This window comes from Microtus oregoni, unplaced genomic scaffold (genome assembly GCF_018167655.1).
Source record: "Microtus oregoni isolate MIOR12 unplaced genomic scaffold, Mior012 000011F_ref0000422, whole genome shotgun sequence".
In the NCBI taxonomy this organism is placed as follows: Eukaryota; Metazoa; Chordata; class Mammalia; order Rodentia; family Cricetidae; genus Microtus; species Microtus oregoni.
This window is the reverse complement of record NW_024543070.1, coordinates 32,046,244-32,062,855: the sequence shown is the minus strand read 5'-3', so window position 1 is coordinate 32,062,855 and position 16,612 is coordinate 32,046,244. Positions and strand designations below refer to the sequence as shown.

General features: G+C 43.6%; 1 protein-coding gene across 1 annotated transcript in view; it reads right to left on the bottom strand.

The window, feature by feature from the left end:
• Positions 1-16,612, bottom strand: part of LOC121453377 (GRB2-associated and regulator of MAPK protein) — a 175,444-nt gene that overhangs the window by 19,496 nt on the left and 139,336 nt on the right. The window contains exon 4 of the mRNA XM_041660111.1: positions 2,085-3,257. Coding sequence (XP_041516045.1) covers positions 2,085-3,257 — 1,173 coding nt within the window. The remainder of the gene's footprint in view (positions 1-2,084; positions 3,258-16,612) is intronic.

Genomic DNA, 16,612 nt, shown 5'->3' with positions numbered 1-16,612 from the left:
CTCTGGAATGCGCCTCCCCCAATTTCTCTTCTCTTCTTCTTTTTTTTATCTTTTGGGTTTATTTTTTTGAGATAGGGTTTCTATATGTAACTTTGGCTATCCTAAAACTTGGTCTGTAGACCAGGCTGGCCTCAAACTCACAGAGATCCACCCTCTTCTGCCTTCTGAGTGCAGGGATTAAAGGGGTAGGCTGCTGCCACAGCTACCACCACCTGGCTGCTCTGCTTTTCTAGTTCCTGCATATTTTTGATCCCATTGAAAACGCCATTATCTCTCCTAAGGCTTCACTCATTCACCTCCCACTGGGAGTTCCTCTCTGTGCTCTGAACTGCCTCACAAGCTTTCTGTCTCTTGACTGTTCCTCATCCTTTAACTTGGACTTCAGCATCTCTTTGCACTTGCTACCTCTTCTACAACTGATATCAGTATTTCTAGCAGTTCTCCGAGTAACTTCACAGTGGATTTGCTACAACTCTAGGGTCTCAGGGAGGCGTCGGAAGACCAGTTAATGGGGGAAGCGTGTGGGAGGGCTGTTTTTCCATTTCTTTGTTTTAAAAAATATTTAAAACAAAAAACATTATTTTATTTGTGTGTGTGTGTGTGTGTGTGTGTGCGTGAGCACAAGCATGTCCGTGTGTGTGCCTATGTCTGCACACACCCACATAGGCCAAAAAAGGTGTTGGATCCTCTGGAGCTAGAGTTACAGGCAGTTGTGAGCTGCCTGACATTGGTGCTGGGAACTGAATTCAGGTCCTGTGCAAGAACAGCAAGCACTCTTAACCCTTGAGTCTTCCCTCCTGTAAAAAAGATGCTGAACACTAGATAGAAAAAAGAACCATTGTAGCAGATGTCAAATAAATGGAGAGAGTGATCATTGGCGCCTCTGTGGCTTTCTCCTCCAGACAGAATGGGATTCTCAACCAAGGAAGGTGGTCAAAAGACAAGAGACAGGTCCTTCCTCCTGTGTCCTCATTTTGGATTTGGGGGCTGCTGGGGATTAAACTATGGGCCACTGTTGAAGAAACTATATTATTTGAATCACTGCTTGGCCTATTAGCTCTAACTTCTTATTGGCTAGCTCTTACATATTAATTTAACCCATTTCTATTAATCTGTGTATTGCCACGATGATGTGGCTTACCAGGTAAAATTCTGGTGTCTGTCTCTGGCAGGGTTACATGGCTTCTTCTGACTCTGTCTTCTTTCTCCCAGCATTCAGTTTAGTTTTCCCCTCCTAGCTAAGTTCTGCCTGCTATAGGCCAAAGCAGTTTCTTTATTTATTAACTAATAAAAGCAACATGTAGACAGACAAACCTCCCACACCAGGCCACATGCATGGTAAAAGCAGGCTCCAGCATTGAAGTAACCACTCCAGCCATTAACCAAGCTTTTCACACTGAAACTCCACAGGCACCTCACCAAGCTCCGAATTATCCTCTAATATAAATAAAACTACAGGGCACCTGGTTCTGCGGCGTGTGTGTACCCCCACTATGATCTCAGTATAACTCAGGGACATGAGAGCGTTATTGAAGATACTGAGGTCTCCTTTTTCTTCCCATCTCAAGCACAGAGGATGTGCTGTCCCTTCAGACATAGCACTGTCCCTGCAAGTGAACGATGCCATTTCTCTGGCTTCCTCTTCCCTCGTCTCTCCAAACACACTTGTCTGTGAATATTGCTGGTCTGCCTACAAACCATATTCCAAACCTCATGTCTTCAGGTCACCTATCCCAGACAGCTGCTACAGTTTAGACACTGTCACTTATACCTGTTATGACTGTCCCTTTCCTGGCCACCTAGTGTCCCCCGTCTCATCCCTGTAATTTGTTTTCTAGGCAATAGCAAGTCAGGCTTAAAGATCTGCTATTAGGAGCTCTCAGAGTTTCCCGCCCAGCATAGAAGAGGCCTATCACCTGCCCACTGAAGTAGCTGGGCTATCATCCGTATTTTACTCCAGATCAAGTACATTTATTCATCCTGACCATCTTGAATCGGGAACTTTCTTAAAGAAAATACGTGAGGTGATGACTGGGCAGACAGAAGAAAGACAGGCAGACCATTCACACCCGGAAGTGACTTACGGCTTCAGATTTGGGAGGCACTGGAGGTGGAGGTAGGGCGATTTCTGAAGACTTCATTGTGGCTCCCAGGGTCGCAGGGGAAGGGAGAGAAGAAGTTGCACATTTGGACCGCGTGGAGCCTCTCAAGGGGTCACACCTGCTCTTCTCACTGAGGGAGCGAGTGAGAGGCTGGTGGCTAGGCTTGCCTTCCTCCAGCCACAGCTCTTCATAGGGAACCTCCGCCTTCCCTGGGACGCCCACCGACTCCTCACTAGCTTCTGGGAAAAGGTAGTCACTCCCGCTGTCACCAGAGTCTTGATAGGGAAGGACGTCATGGGGAAAAGGGGCCCATTCTCCCCCAAGGTCCCTGCAGCCATGGAGGTTCACCTCACTGTTGCCATGAAGATTGTTGCCATATACGCAGACTGAGAGTCGGTGGAAGGATTGGGTGAGCTCATCACGGGCATAGCTGAGGGAGTTGGGTAAATGGTTGTGGCCAGAGCAACGGCCCTTTTTGGGGCTCTTGCAGTCTTCATTCCAGTCTGTTTTCACATCGCGCACAGCCCGTGAATACTCATCGATGTCAAACTGCTCTTGGCAGATGCCCAGCCAGTGATGGACTAGGGTTTCCGGCCACACCTCTCCCTTCACCAGGTGCTCTGGGAGGCTGAACTTGGGGACAGTCAAGTGCAAAGGAAAGTGCATGGGGAGGATCTTGTTGTTCCGGAGCACACAGCACACCACCACCGTCTTGGTCTGGATGTTCACAAACTTGTAGCGGTGTCCCTCTCTGATGAAGTGAAGGTCATAGGGGTTTCTGGGTGGAGGACTGGGCACCGTCACATTCACGGGGAGCCTAGTCTTCTCCACGATGTTTCGGATAGTGTGTTCCCCTTCCTGCATCTGAAGCTCCAGGGGACTTCGGGTGCTAAACCTGCCCTTGCATTGGAATGGAAGGCTGATACTTTCATTGGTCCGGTGGTTCATGCAGATGAGGCAGGGCATTTTGCCTTTCCCCAGCTTGCTGATGGAGTTGAGTTTCCCAATCTTTTTGAAAATTGTGTTGAGTCGCGACTTTTCCTTGAAGGTCTTTGCATAAAGGATTTCTGCCTGCCCCATTAGGGTGAGCTCGTCCCCAGTACACAGGGTGATGTTGTAAACTTCGGTGTCTTCGTTGCATTCGCCGGACGCAACCTATGACGTGATAAACCGAATTCCACGTTAGTGAGGACACACACGCAGGCGAACACTATGCTTCACTTTAATTCTAAATGAGGATGGTTCGGTTTTATTGACATGGCCGACAACAGCCACATTTTTCTTATTTGTCACATATATTTATTTTGGAGAGAAACTGAAGTAAATGCTGCCGAAAACTTTCTCATTCTGAACTAGTGTTTTATTTATCCTCTGACAATTTCACACACGTCTATCATGCATTTTGAGCAGAGTCTCCTCTGTTTTCTTCTCTCAGCCCCTGTGCCTCTTAAATTGTTCTTCTTCCCAGGATGTTCTCTCCTACTTTCTTGTCTTTTAAAGTTTTTGAATAACCCACTGAGTTAACTGGGCTTCCCTCATGTGAATGGGTGTGGGGCTAGTTACTGGATCATGGATGGTTTATCAGTGGCCATACGCCTGAAGAAAGATAACTCCCCCTCCTCCAACAGCCATTAACTACCAACTGCCCCTCAGTTGAAAAAAAACAGGCTTGATGTAAGACAACATTAATTTAGGCTTTAATTTAGTTTATCATTGTTTTTTACCTTGGTCTTTTTGAAATGTGGCCTTACACAGCTGGGGCTGGCCTCAAATCGACCAGGCAGCTGGGGCCACCTTCTGCCTCAGTGCCCCGACTAAAGGCATGTGCCAGCACTCCAGTTTTACACTGGATCATTAAAACAGCTTTACCCCTATAGACAGAGAGAGGTCTATTTGATGGATAATTATTTTGGAATATTAACATTATTTTTTGCCACTATAACATGTCCATAAACAAGGTAGAAAAAAAATTCTTTTTGGTATTTAAGATTTTGTTGAAGTTTACCTGTTAAAAATCTCCTAATAAATAGGTTTTTAAAATTTGGAACTGAGACAAAGGATTACAAAACTTTGTGTGCTTTACTAGATATTGAACCTGGGCTTTGAGCAAGCTAGACAACTGGTCTACCACCAAGCTACACCCCAGATCCTTAAAATGCTTTATTTCTCCATTAAAAAAGATTAGTATGCAAGGCATTCATAGTTATTGGAAGAAATATAAGACATAAAAATAACACAAACCTATATTATTTTCTTACTTCATATCATCTGTCAAAAATCTTACATAAATAGAAATAAGAAATGGTATGTATTGGTTATCTCAGGGATCTGTAAAGCCACCCTCTGGAGTTTCCAATTGAAATCTCCCCATTTTCCCGAGTGCATACTTCACTAACAATAACTGTCATTTAATACATTTATTTATTACACAAAGATGGGCTTTACTTTGTTTTGGCCAGTTCCTTTTTGTTAGAAAAGTGGTAGTTTCCCCCCACATTTAGCAATTATAAATAGTACTGCAACGTAAACTTTTATAGTTCAATGGTTTCCATAGGAAGCAGCAACAGAATCCGAACTGTGGGGGCCACAGCCGTGTGAATCTGAGGTGAAACGGGACCTTTGCTTTTCATTCATGCTGTACTTCCACACCACCAACCTGAAAGAAAAGCCTGCATCCTTAGTTTACCTATTCAGGTTTTGTGTTAAGAGCTTTGACTATTAGTAAGTTGATGCTTGGGGTATTAACTCATCTCTTTGGGTCTCTCTCTTTTTTGAGACAGGGTTTCTCTGTGCAACAGCCCTGGCTGTCCTGAAACTCACTTTGTAGACCAGGTTGACCTCAAACTCACAGAGATTCGCCTGCTTCTGCCTCCCTAATGCTATGATTAAAGGTATTTGCCACCATGCCTGACTCTTTAGGTCTCTTCTTAGAGTTTTTTTTTTTTATGTAAAATCAATGGATTTCATACTATGTAGTTTTGACTGTTCCTCAGTTTTAAACTTTGTGGCTTCTTTAAATGAATTTTTTTCTTTTTTATAAAAACATATAGACAGTATTTCCAGAATTATCTTTTGTGATTTATTCTGTGGTGCTCCGATTCTAGCTGAAAAGACAGGGACCAATGGTTTTAAACCAGGGTGATTTTACAACCCTCCCAGGAGATGGGTGGGAATTTCTGGAGACATTTTTGTTGTCATGATGAGGGGAGCTGCTTTTCATATCTCTGGGCACTGACCAGGGTGCTCCTAAGCATGAACAATACATAGGGCAGCCTGTTGCCCTGCTCCTCAGAAAAGACTACTCAAGCTCAAAATTTCAATTGCACTCAAGTTGGGAGTTGCTGGTGTAATTACCAACGTTGTTGGCCAGCATGTGGATTATTTTTAAAGTTAATAGAGTGTCTAGTATATTTCCTAAACAATATTCTATCATAGCTGAAGTGCCATCTTTAATATGTGTTAAAATTCACAAAACAAGTACTTAAAGGTTTGTGAATACATATCTATTTTGAGGACATATATCATAGTTATCGGTCCTACCATAGTTACACTGTTTAACTTCCTGTGTCTTTGCAATCATTTCATTACATTCGATAACAAATCTCTTTGTTATTCTGACTCAAAATCCCCACAGAAGCTGTCAATCAACTAACACCCTTGTTAGTTGTAAGTTAGAAGTGAGCTGGCCTCACTTCAAGAGTTGTGGTCCTGGGGTGATGTGTGTGTGTGTGTGTGTGCGCGCGCGCGCTGTTGTTTTGCTAAAGGAACAGGGTATCAAACTCTGCCAATATTTATATTTATACCCACAGATTAGTGTTGCCATCAGCCTTGGTCAGGGAAGTTTCTGTTTGCAATGGACACCAGCTAGTATAGAGACTTATAACTTGTCAAGTGTTGAGAATAAGTAACTGTTGAAAGCTCAGCCTTAAATGGGCGTCTATATCAATTCTTCAGCACTCTGGTACACTGCAGAAGAGAGGTGGAAAACCAGTAAGAACTGGAAGGTGAGGAGGCCATGACCTGGTTCTAACATCCATGAACTTACAACAACAGTGTTTACCTGCACGAGACCTGTTCAGGACAGGGCTCATCACCCTTCCCTTAGGAATAAGGGAGGGGTACCTATAGCCTTATCCCTCTGCAGTTAAAAGATTGCAGGGGGAAAGGGGTCAGGGTGCTCAGTGGTGAAGTCATGAGCAAGTTGCCTTTGCGCAAGTAAATCATATCACCTGTACTCAAGCAGACACCCTTAACTAAATGCAATAGATCATCAGAGTAGGAGGGGGACTTGTCACAAAGAAACAGTGCAGTGCTAGGGGGACAAGAAAGAATGGAGAGATATTATCAAAGTATATTACATATATGTTCAATATGGCCATGGCCAACTGGAGAATCTAATCCAGACTGAGCTGCTCTGGCAACTGCAGAAACGGTTTCTTTTCTAAGGGAAAGTCAGGGGGCTGTTTTAGTCATTAGTCCACACACTAGTGACCCTAGAAGGTATTATTTCTACTGTGACAGCCGTTCCAGATGCCCACACCCATGACTTCTCGCAGATGACATCTGTGCAGTGGCATGACCGTGCAGAAACTCTGTGGTTAGCAAACAGAAGGCTACACACATGTGTGACTGGATATGTAAACAGCCCTGCTCAATCTCCCAGGGTCAGTTAGGGAGGCCTCCCTCTTCCACACTGCTTCTCCACCCCCGACAGGCCGTGGGTTGCAGTCAAGATCTCAACAATTTCTTTTGGAGGCTTCATTGCCTACTGTGGTCCTTTATTGAGGGTAGACCAAGACGAAGCTTGTGATAGAACAAACAGACAACTCCTGTAGTCCCAGACAGCAGATAGGAAAGGGAGACTCCAAAGACCTGAAACAAGGCTGAGACAGTGCCAAGACGGCAAGAAGCTAAGGAAGGTGAGCACTACAAAGGCAGAACTGCTGAACAAAACAGCTGGCGTCAGCAGCTGGAAAGGCTCTAGGTAGGGGCTGTAAGTTGTGCAGCAGGAGTGGCTGCCAGGGCTCCTAGGATTAGCTGCCGAGTGCCGGTCTGCTGTCGTTCAAAACTAGAAAGTGGCTCACAGCACGGGAGATGCACATGGCCTGCTTGTGAAGTCCCCCAAACAGAGCAAAGGACCCTCTGCTGATTGCAGCGAGTCCAATAAAGTTCAATGACAGAACAGAGAGGATGCATTCAGCAAAGGCGAAATGCAAAGGATTGTGGAGAACGTTCTCCTTTGCCTAGAAAATGGTGCTTATATTTTCTGCTTATTAATTTATTTACCCTCCCCTTTTTATTTTTTTTATTGAGAAAAGGAGAAAAAAAAACAAGTTTCCACCTCCTCCCAGCCTCCCATTTCCCTCCCCCTCCTCCCACCCTTCTCCCCCTCCCCCCACTCCTTTCTCCCTCCCTCTCCAGTCCAAAGAGCAGTCAGGGTTTTCTGCCCTGTGGTAAGTCCTAGGTCCTCCCCCCTCCGTCCATATCTAGGAAGGTGAACATCCAAACTGGCTAGGGTCCCACCAAGCCAGCACATTAAGCAGGATCAAAACCCCGTGCCACTGTCCTTTGCGTCTCATCAGCCCTTTTTTTTAGAAAAGAAGAAACACAACGAAAAAAACAATAAAGTGAGTTACTTTTCAAGAGGGGATTGGGAGGATTAGGGTAGAGGGAAGCTGGTGAAAGCAACAGCTGAGACAGCCTTGCCAAGTTTCGACCTTTAGATGCTACACATTCAAACCAGCTAATAAATACGGTGTTTCCTTTAGAAAATTCTGTTCTTCACAGCAGAGAAGTGGAGTAGAATCCAAGTGAGTTGACTTCATGTGCACTGTAGAACAAATAAATGTGTGTGTGGATGTTTGGATCAGCGAGATGCCTCAGTGGGTTAAGGTACCCGCTATCAAGCCTGATGACCTGAGTTTGAGTCCAGGGACCCATGCGGTGGAAGGAGAGAAGTGACCCCTGCATGCTTCCTTCTGAGCTCCACACATGCACGGTGTCTATCCACACATACAGATAACTTAATGCTATTTGTAATAACGTAATAAAAACTTAAAGACTAAACCTGCAAAGTTTTGCTATGGAAGAAGAGGTAGAAATAACATCATGAAAAGCAGGAAAGAGTGAAAAAGAACTCCTTGCAGGCTGGTTGAGAATTGGAGTTATCAGAAGACATATACCTATAAAGACTCTGACAAAAGAACACACAGACACTCATACATACACACATACATACATACACACACACTGGCACACATATCCAGTCTCTTTCTCTCTCTCTCTGTCTCTTTCTCTCTCTGTCATTCTCTTTTCTTATATCCAAAACCCAATAAAAACCAGGATTTGTTGAGGAATAACGACTCTAGGGTGAGCTGGGGGTGAAGGATAAGCGTGGGACATCCTGTTGTGCCAGGAAACAGAGTACTTATAAGATGATGAGGATATGTCCAGGGAACAGGAGATGGCTTGACTTACCTCATACTGACAAATTCTGGGATAAATTAAGAATAACAATAAATATAACATAATGAATTAAATAACACAATCAATCTACCCAATAAAATAGGACAGAATTTATACTGACAACAAAAACCATAAACAAATGAAAATAATAAGGCGGGGGAAAGCCAACAAATGTGGAGGAATGGTGGGAATGGAGAAATCTTGATTTTGCCATCACCACCTCTCAGTCATTTACGGGTTATAAACTCAGAAAAGCTTGAATAAAGAGCAATTTGTCCAAGGAGTTACTGCTGGTTAACAGATGCTGGGAGGAAGAGAAATTTTTCTCCAGTGTTGTAGCCACTGGTAAGCTGCCCGCAAGCCAGTAGAAACCCCACATCCACGCTCATCAGTGAAAAGACAAATATAAAAGTAAAAGGACACTTGTTAGGAAGCTGAAGGGGTCGAAGAGTGTGTGGGAGGGAGATCAGAAATGTGTTAACACATTATATACAGGTATGAAATTGTCAAAGAGTAAACAAAAATACTTACAAAAAACCCCATGTCATATGTATAGTTAAACATCTTCCTCCAGAACAGTGGTTCTCAACCTTTGGGTTTTAACCCCTTTGACAAACTTCCATCTCCAAAAATATTTACATTACAATTTATAATGGCAGCAAATTACAGTTATGAAGTAGCAATGGAGATAATTTTATGGTTGGGGTCACCACAACATGAGAAATTGCATTAAAGGGCGGCAGCATTGGGAAGGTTGAGAGTCCCTGCTCTAGATTGATTATAACCGTCGGGAGGAAAAAGGAGCAATACACTGAAGAAACTGGACCAACTTTGCCTGAAAGATCAGGATCAATCACACCCAAGAGATGTATATCAATTGTGTACCCCAAGATGCTCATGATTTAATACTCCAAGCTATCACTGGAATCTAGGCATGAACTATCAGACACACCCAGACAGAAACATTCAGCCTCCTTTCCGTACTCTCTGCTGTGCAGGGATGTAACTGGGCATCAACCAGGCAAGTGCTTGTCCACCGAGCTGTACCTCAGTCATTCACCCGGAAGACAAGAAAGCCCGAAAGACTGTTTTAGAGGGGAATAAAGAGAAATAAAAAACAAATCAATTAATTGCTAACAGTTGGCTGGCATATATTTTGGTGCTATTTTCTGCGTCTCACTATGTAGAAACTTACAGAATTATTTTTTGAAAAGATTGTTGTTTTTATTATGTGTCTATTTGTAAATTATGCACAAATGCATATGTGTGTGTGCAGAGGCCAGAAGAGAGTGTTGCAGGAGTTCTGGGTGTCCCTGATGTGCTGGGATCCTGGTAAACCGCGTTCTGTGGAAGAGCAGCAAGTGCTCTCAACATCTGAGTCATCTCTCTCTAGCCCAAAATTCCCTTGGAATTTGAGATCACCCATATACCTGATGAAACAAATTATCTTCCACTTTTCAATTTTCTCCTGTTCTTTCCAATGACATGGTGGTGGGGGCAGTGAGTGTTCTATGCCTCTGAGCTTCACATGAGTGCACTCAGCATTTCCGTACACAACTATGGGAAACACACTGGCCCAAGAGACCCTTCACCACACCTTTAACTAATTTTCCAACTTCGGTTTTCTAGAAGTTTCTACAAGGAAATTAATTTTTAAACTGATTGCTATTTCACTATCCAGTAATACGGTCATGATTCTTTCTTTTATTTCAGTGCGGTACTTTATAATCCTAGCAGTAGAGTCTCAGATTCTAAAATGACTACATGCTTGAAATAATTTACGCACAATCACGGTGCGCCTGTGACAAGACCGCGCGATTCTCTGCGATAGTGTTTGCTCTATGGTGTGTAGATTTTAGCTACAGGGGAGAATGGCCTACAGTTTTATTAGTCTGCCTCTATTAGGTCTGGGTATCAGGGCTTTGCATTCATGAGATTAAACTTTTTCTTTGCCAATAAAGAGTGTCTGCCTGAACTGATCGACGATGTTAAATTGCTTCCCGAGTAGCAAGTGCCAGTGTGCATTGAGAAAAACTAGGCAGAGACAGCTCTGCAAATAACTTCTTATCATTACAAGTCATCTCTATGCAATTTTAATCGCTAGAATAAGCAATTTGTCAATCAACATTAGTACTATAAAAAACAAACAACTCTGGCATTTCCATAGTGAAGCGTATTTTTCTAGAGGAGTCATTCTAAGTACCTGATGCCAACACAATCTTATTTTAATGGTGCTTCACGCAGGGGTTTAAAGTCCATTTGGAGTGACTCACAGGAGTATTATTAAGTTTTAAAGACTAGTATCTGTTTTCTTTCAGTCAGTATTTACCCACCTGCCCTAGATGGATTCTCAGCTTCTACAGCAGAGTAAAGGTAAGAATATTTATTTGAAATAATTTCTGACTGTTTAAGAAGCTGCATATTAGCCGGGCGGTGGTGGTGCATGCCTTTAATCCCAGCACTCGGGAGGCAGAGGCAGGTGGATCTTTGTGAGTTCGAGACCAGCCTGGTCTACAGAGCTAGTTCCAGGACAGGCTCCAAAGCCACAGAGAAACCCTGTCTCAAAAAAAAAAAAAAAAAAAAAAAAGAAGAAGCTGCATATGACAGTTCCTATGAGCCCAACACTAAGTGCCTGCTAACAACTGATGTGATTTTGCTACAACTGTGCTTATGTGTACAGGAGCATGTGTGTATGCCCATGGGTGCACTTGCATGTGTGGGGACCAGAGGTCAACCTCAGATGCTGTTTCTTCAGAGCACCCCTCCTGTATTGTAGAAAGGGACCCTCATTGATAGCCAAGGCTCACCAAGTAGACTTGGCTGGCAGCCAGCAAGCCCGAGGGCTTTGTGTTGTCTATCTTCCCAGAGCTTGGAGTACAGCATGTGCCGTCACACCTGGCTTTTAGCACGAGTGCTAGGGATCAAGTTCAGTTCCTCCTGGATGCACAGCACATACCTAACTCCCTGAGACATTTTTTCTAGCCTCAGTTTTCCTTTTCTTCAGGATCTGTAGCTTCGGGATTCAGTTACCTTGTTTCCTTGACTTTGGTCTCCAGAATCCTCCACTATTGATTTGAACTTTTAGTATATATCTAAGGTTTTAATTTCAGCTAGCATCTACAAGCATGCATGAAGACCCAAGGTCAGCAGACTACTGTTCATGGTGGAAATCTGCCCTATAATCTGACTGTATGAAGACACTGTCACACAAACCCGTTCACATCCAGTCCATGGCTGCTTTGTCCTAACAAAGGCAGCGTTGAGTATTTGCAGGCAGTTCCATGACCCACGAACTCTAAAATACTGTTCAATGTTCTTTTCCACAAAAAAATCTCACCAATCATGGAAGAGACCATGGCCTTTGGGATTTGATTGGTACAATTCTACTGGTTAACACACTATGAAAACACAGGCTGAGTCTGAATCCTGCCTGAAACAGGAAGGGACTCTAGACAAAGTGTTCACCCTTTCAGTGCCTCTTTCTTCACCTGTATTTATTCTGCTGTTTAAAGGCACATATATGAACAGCTACCACAGTTCTTGGCATGGGAGGCACTCAGTCCACGAAGACAGCATAACCACTCCTTTTTTCAAGAACACTCGACTTCTTCGGTATCACAATCACCTTTTGTAGCCCTGTATTTTCACACGGGCGAGTTTTCACCCACTACGTTTTCAAGCCCCCAAACCACTACCTCTAAGCGTTGTCTGCACTGAAGAGAGCTCAAGTTGTTATCGAATGTATTACCTTGGAATAAAGCTTAATGTCAGAATGGAGCCCGATGTGTGCTTACAGACACATCCCAGAGGAAATGAGTCAAAACTTCCTGATTTAGAACAGACTGGTGTGTGAAGTTCTCAGCTTGATCGCTACGCTTCCTTCTCAGTCTTGTGAAAAACTCAGGGGTTCTGAAGATGCGGTGCTCATGATTTTGAGTCTCTCTCTACATCTGTTTTCTCTACAAACCATCTTCAGCTAGTATTCAGGGAATCAGTAATGTACCTTAAATGTGAAGAAATAAAAAAAAAACAAAACAAAAACAAAAAACCTTTCTCTGTCTCCCCTCCCCCACCACAGTGCTGAGGACTGAACCCAGTACTTTGTGTTTACTAGGCCAGCACTCTTCAAGGAACCAACCCCACCCCACCCCACCCCACCCTACCCCACCCCACCCCCACCCAGGCTGTAAAGCATATGTTCCTTCCTAGGCAATTAATTTGTTGCTTCTACTTTTTCCTACTGTACCTTTATAAACACACACTTTCTAGAATGAAGAAATTACAGGGTGAGAAGTGCCCCGCCATGAAATACATTGAAAGCCGATGTCAGTGAGCGTCCAAGACATGGGGCAGAAAGGACGTGTACAGACCAGACAGAGCAGAGCTTTCCTTAGCAAATGTCACTGTCTGGGCACACTCAACACCTCCGCCTCCTCTGTGTCTGTGTATTCAGTAAGGCGGCCCCCTTTTACACAGAAACTGCATAATGCATGGGACTACGGCTGCAGTCTGTGCTCCAACTCTGAAGCCATCATGAATGCTGGCAATTAGTCCTGCATGCGTTATGACCCTAGTAGATCTGTGGTCACTGTCTGGGACAGAGGAGGAATCTCAGAGAGCAACGCTCTTCCTCTGGTCAATGAGCCTGACATCTTTTTAGGTTTTCTTTCTTTCTTTTTCTCTTTCTTTTTTACTGCAAAAGAAACAACGTGCTCTGTCTAAGTGCTTTGGTATGTGAGCCTGGTTAACATTTCCAGCTTCAGTGTTTCCTGAGAGGAAGTAATTCAAAGTGTGTTATCTAAACAACTCTAATAGGTCTAATCCAGGAAATGATCAGGCTTTTACTGCTCATAATGCCACTCAGAACTAATATCCCCACCCCCATTACTCTAAACCACTGATGTAAAGTATGCACACGGCACAGACACACATACATATTCTCTCTGCAGTAGGCACTGTATCTCTAATAACCGAACAATAAAACAGAAGAACTGAGGCAGCATCCCTTGAAGAAGGACACTTTAACTTGCAGTTTCTGATGAAGATCTAAGAGAGACAATGGAGATGGGTCCTTTGAAGTTATGTTTATGAAAAGTCCTTTCTTTGTTTCGATAAAGTTAACATTGTGGTAAAACTAAAAATTCCAATTCTCAATAACAATAACCGATCTCATAAATATGTGTAGATTAAGTGCACAATGTTTGATATCTAAAACTACAAATCCAGCTGTGTCTGGGAAAATGGCAACAATTAGTGCTTTAAGAGATAAGGTAAGTGTCGCTCCTGTGTGTGTGTGTGTGTGTGTGTGTGTGTGAGAGAGAGAGAGAGAGAGAGAGAGAGAGAGAGAAAGAGAGAGTGAGTTTGTGTATGTGTGTATGTGCATGTGCGTGTGTATCTAACAACAACTAGGCGAGGAACAGGAAGCACAATGGCACTGGCTTAGTGGTGACGGCATGGCAGACAGCTTGCCAACTTGGTATTTCCTCGGAGATGTTCACAAAGGCTCAGCAAACAGAAAAAGCATCAAACACTAAAATAAGCAAGCCCATAGTTGTATCCAGTTTATCATCCTCCATGAGTCTTGACAATAGATGTCATCTGACTCATGCTAAGGAAACCCTGTGATTTTTAAAACAAGCAAACAAAACTTGGCTACGTTTAAAATTTACTGTTATTTTAGAATCTTCCCTCTCCACCTGCAAAACCTACATTGAATGTGTAGCCATCAATCCTTTCTAACCTTGGTGGCATGGAGCCAAGAACAAGGCTGTGTGCTGAGGAGGCTCTCGGTGACCACCAGAAAGGTGTGTCACTCTGTGAGGTTTGGTAGAGAAGCCAGTGTGGTCTTCTGTGCTGATCCAAACACTATCCAATGTGGTTCCCAATTCCCAGCCCAGCTAATCAGAGACGGGAAGTAAAACTGGAAAAGGGAGTACTGAGGCAGGTGTTCTAACAGACACAGGGGTGCCACATGACTTAGATGGGACCGTGAGATACTAAGTTATCAGCCAAAAAGAAAATGGATCAACTGCACATGCTACTGGGACAATGGAGAGTATGTTCAGACCACTATTGAGTCCTGCCAGATGCCAGACAGACAGACACACAGACAGAATGAGGCAGAGCACAGAGGTTGGACTGCGAGACCTGGAATCCATTCTAGACGTCGCTGACTGAGTCACTGAAGTCAACTAAGGCATTTGCTTCTTAGTTGTTATATTTGGTCAAGGGAAGAAGACTTAGGGGATGTATAAAGACCCCTCCAGATCTAAAACTATGCCTACAAAAACTCAAACTCCTCACCTTATTAAATTGTTTACAGTATTCTAAAATTTGATTCTTGAGTACATTAATCAGTATCAAGAAATGAGCCTTAGGTATAAGGATTCTGTTGTAGGTGTACCAGTTGGTGCTGGACATTCCTTGATCTCTTACTTTGTTTTTTGACATTATGGATCTCTGTAGTAGCCTCATTCTACTCAAAAAAAAAAAAAAAGCTCATTTTCTGAGGGACAAGAGCTATACTTATCTGTGAATGTAAGTATAAAGAATATATATATATATAAATATAAAGAATAGTTAAAAACTACACTGACTTTGGAAAATAGTAGTGTAGATTTCTCCTTTAAGGTCTAGGATCTCTTTTGCCATGGACTGTTGGCTAGTTTTACAGAACCAAGCAATAAGTTCCCTCCATCCCATTGAGAGGATCTTAAGTTCATTTAAATAACTTGTAGTCATCCCCAAGAGTATATGTGCCACTATTACAGCATTGTGGATCTCCTGCCATGTTGGCCGTTGTTACGGCTCATGGGCTTTAGGTACTGACTACTTCTCTGCTTGGCAGCTGGCATAGCTCAGGCTGATTTTGATCACGGCGTCTCACGACAGAAAAAGAAACCCTAACTAAGACACCTTTGATAGAGCACATCCTAAATGCCATCATCAGAAGTTCCTTCTATGAGGTCTGGGCAAGGACAGGGAGTTCCTGTCCACATCTGACCAAAGCGTCACATGGCTGCGTGGCTCACTTTCCTTATTTGAGGTAATGCAAACTTGTCATTTTGCCTCTGGGGAAATGTCTGCGGAGACAGCTGAAAGCCAGACCTCCCAGGCCGGAACTAAAAGCCGTAAGATAGCGTCCAGTTTGCAGCGGGGGCCTCTCAGTCTGGAAGGAAGTAATTTGAAAGCTTTTGGGGGCAGCAGTGAAGACAGGACAGCTCAGAACCAATGCCAAGTCCAAGCTGCCTTTCGTGTCCCCACCCTCCTCCAGATGCAGCAACGAGGACAGAACGCAAATTAAAACCTAATTGGTTAGTCATTATTTTGATGGCAAGAATGTATGTGTGGGAAAATTTCCCATCAGCACTGGGCTGAGTTTGAAAGGCTGAAGACATTTCAAATAATTCACTAGCTATTAGTGTAATGTCTCCTAAAGATATTGGAATAAAGGGGTAATTTTGAATCAGCGACAAAAACTAGCTTCTCGATATGGCATGCTTAATGAAGACAATGGCTCTGAAGTATTAAATAAAGTGGAAGTGAAGTGATGTGCAGGGCAATTCTTCTAAAATGAGAGACAATTCAGTATGACTGAGAGTTCTGCAACAGGAACTGAAGCTTCTCCATATGGGCTTTGGGAGCCACAGGGTCTCTGTGGCGTGGCTGCTGGGTGAAAGAAGCCACAGCCAACACGTAAATAGGGCTTCACTCTATATGATACCGAAACACATATGGAAACATGGGTGTGTCCACAGCCCACGGCTCACTAACCCCACACTAGATACTTAAACAGGACGGGACTGCATGGCTTCGTGTAATTCTTACAACACAGGTCCGAGGCAGGCAGTATCACTCCATTGCGCAGGTGAAGATGCTGGGAGTTCCCGGGGTTCTGCAATGTGAATGTGGTTACACTATCTGTGGGCGAGGCTGAACTCGGCTCTAAACCCAGTACCAGAGCAACTCCACAGCTTCATAGGTCTTCAGGTCACGGTGGCTTTAAAGAGAGACACATGGGCTGAACAGTTATGTAGCTGGTGAAA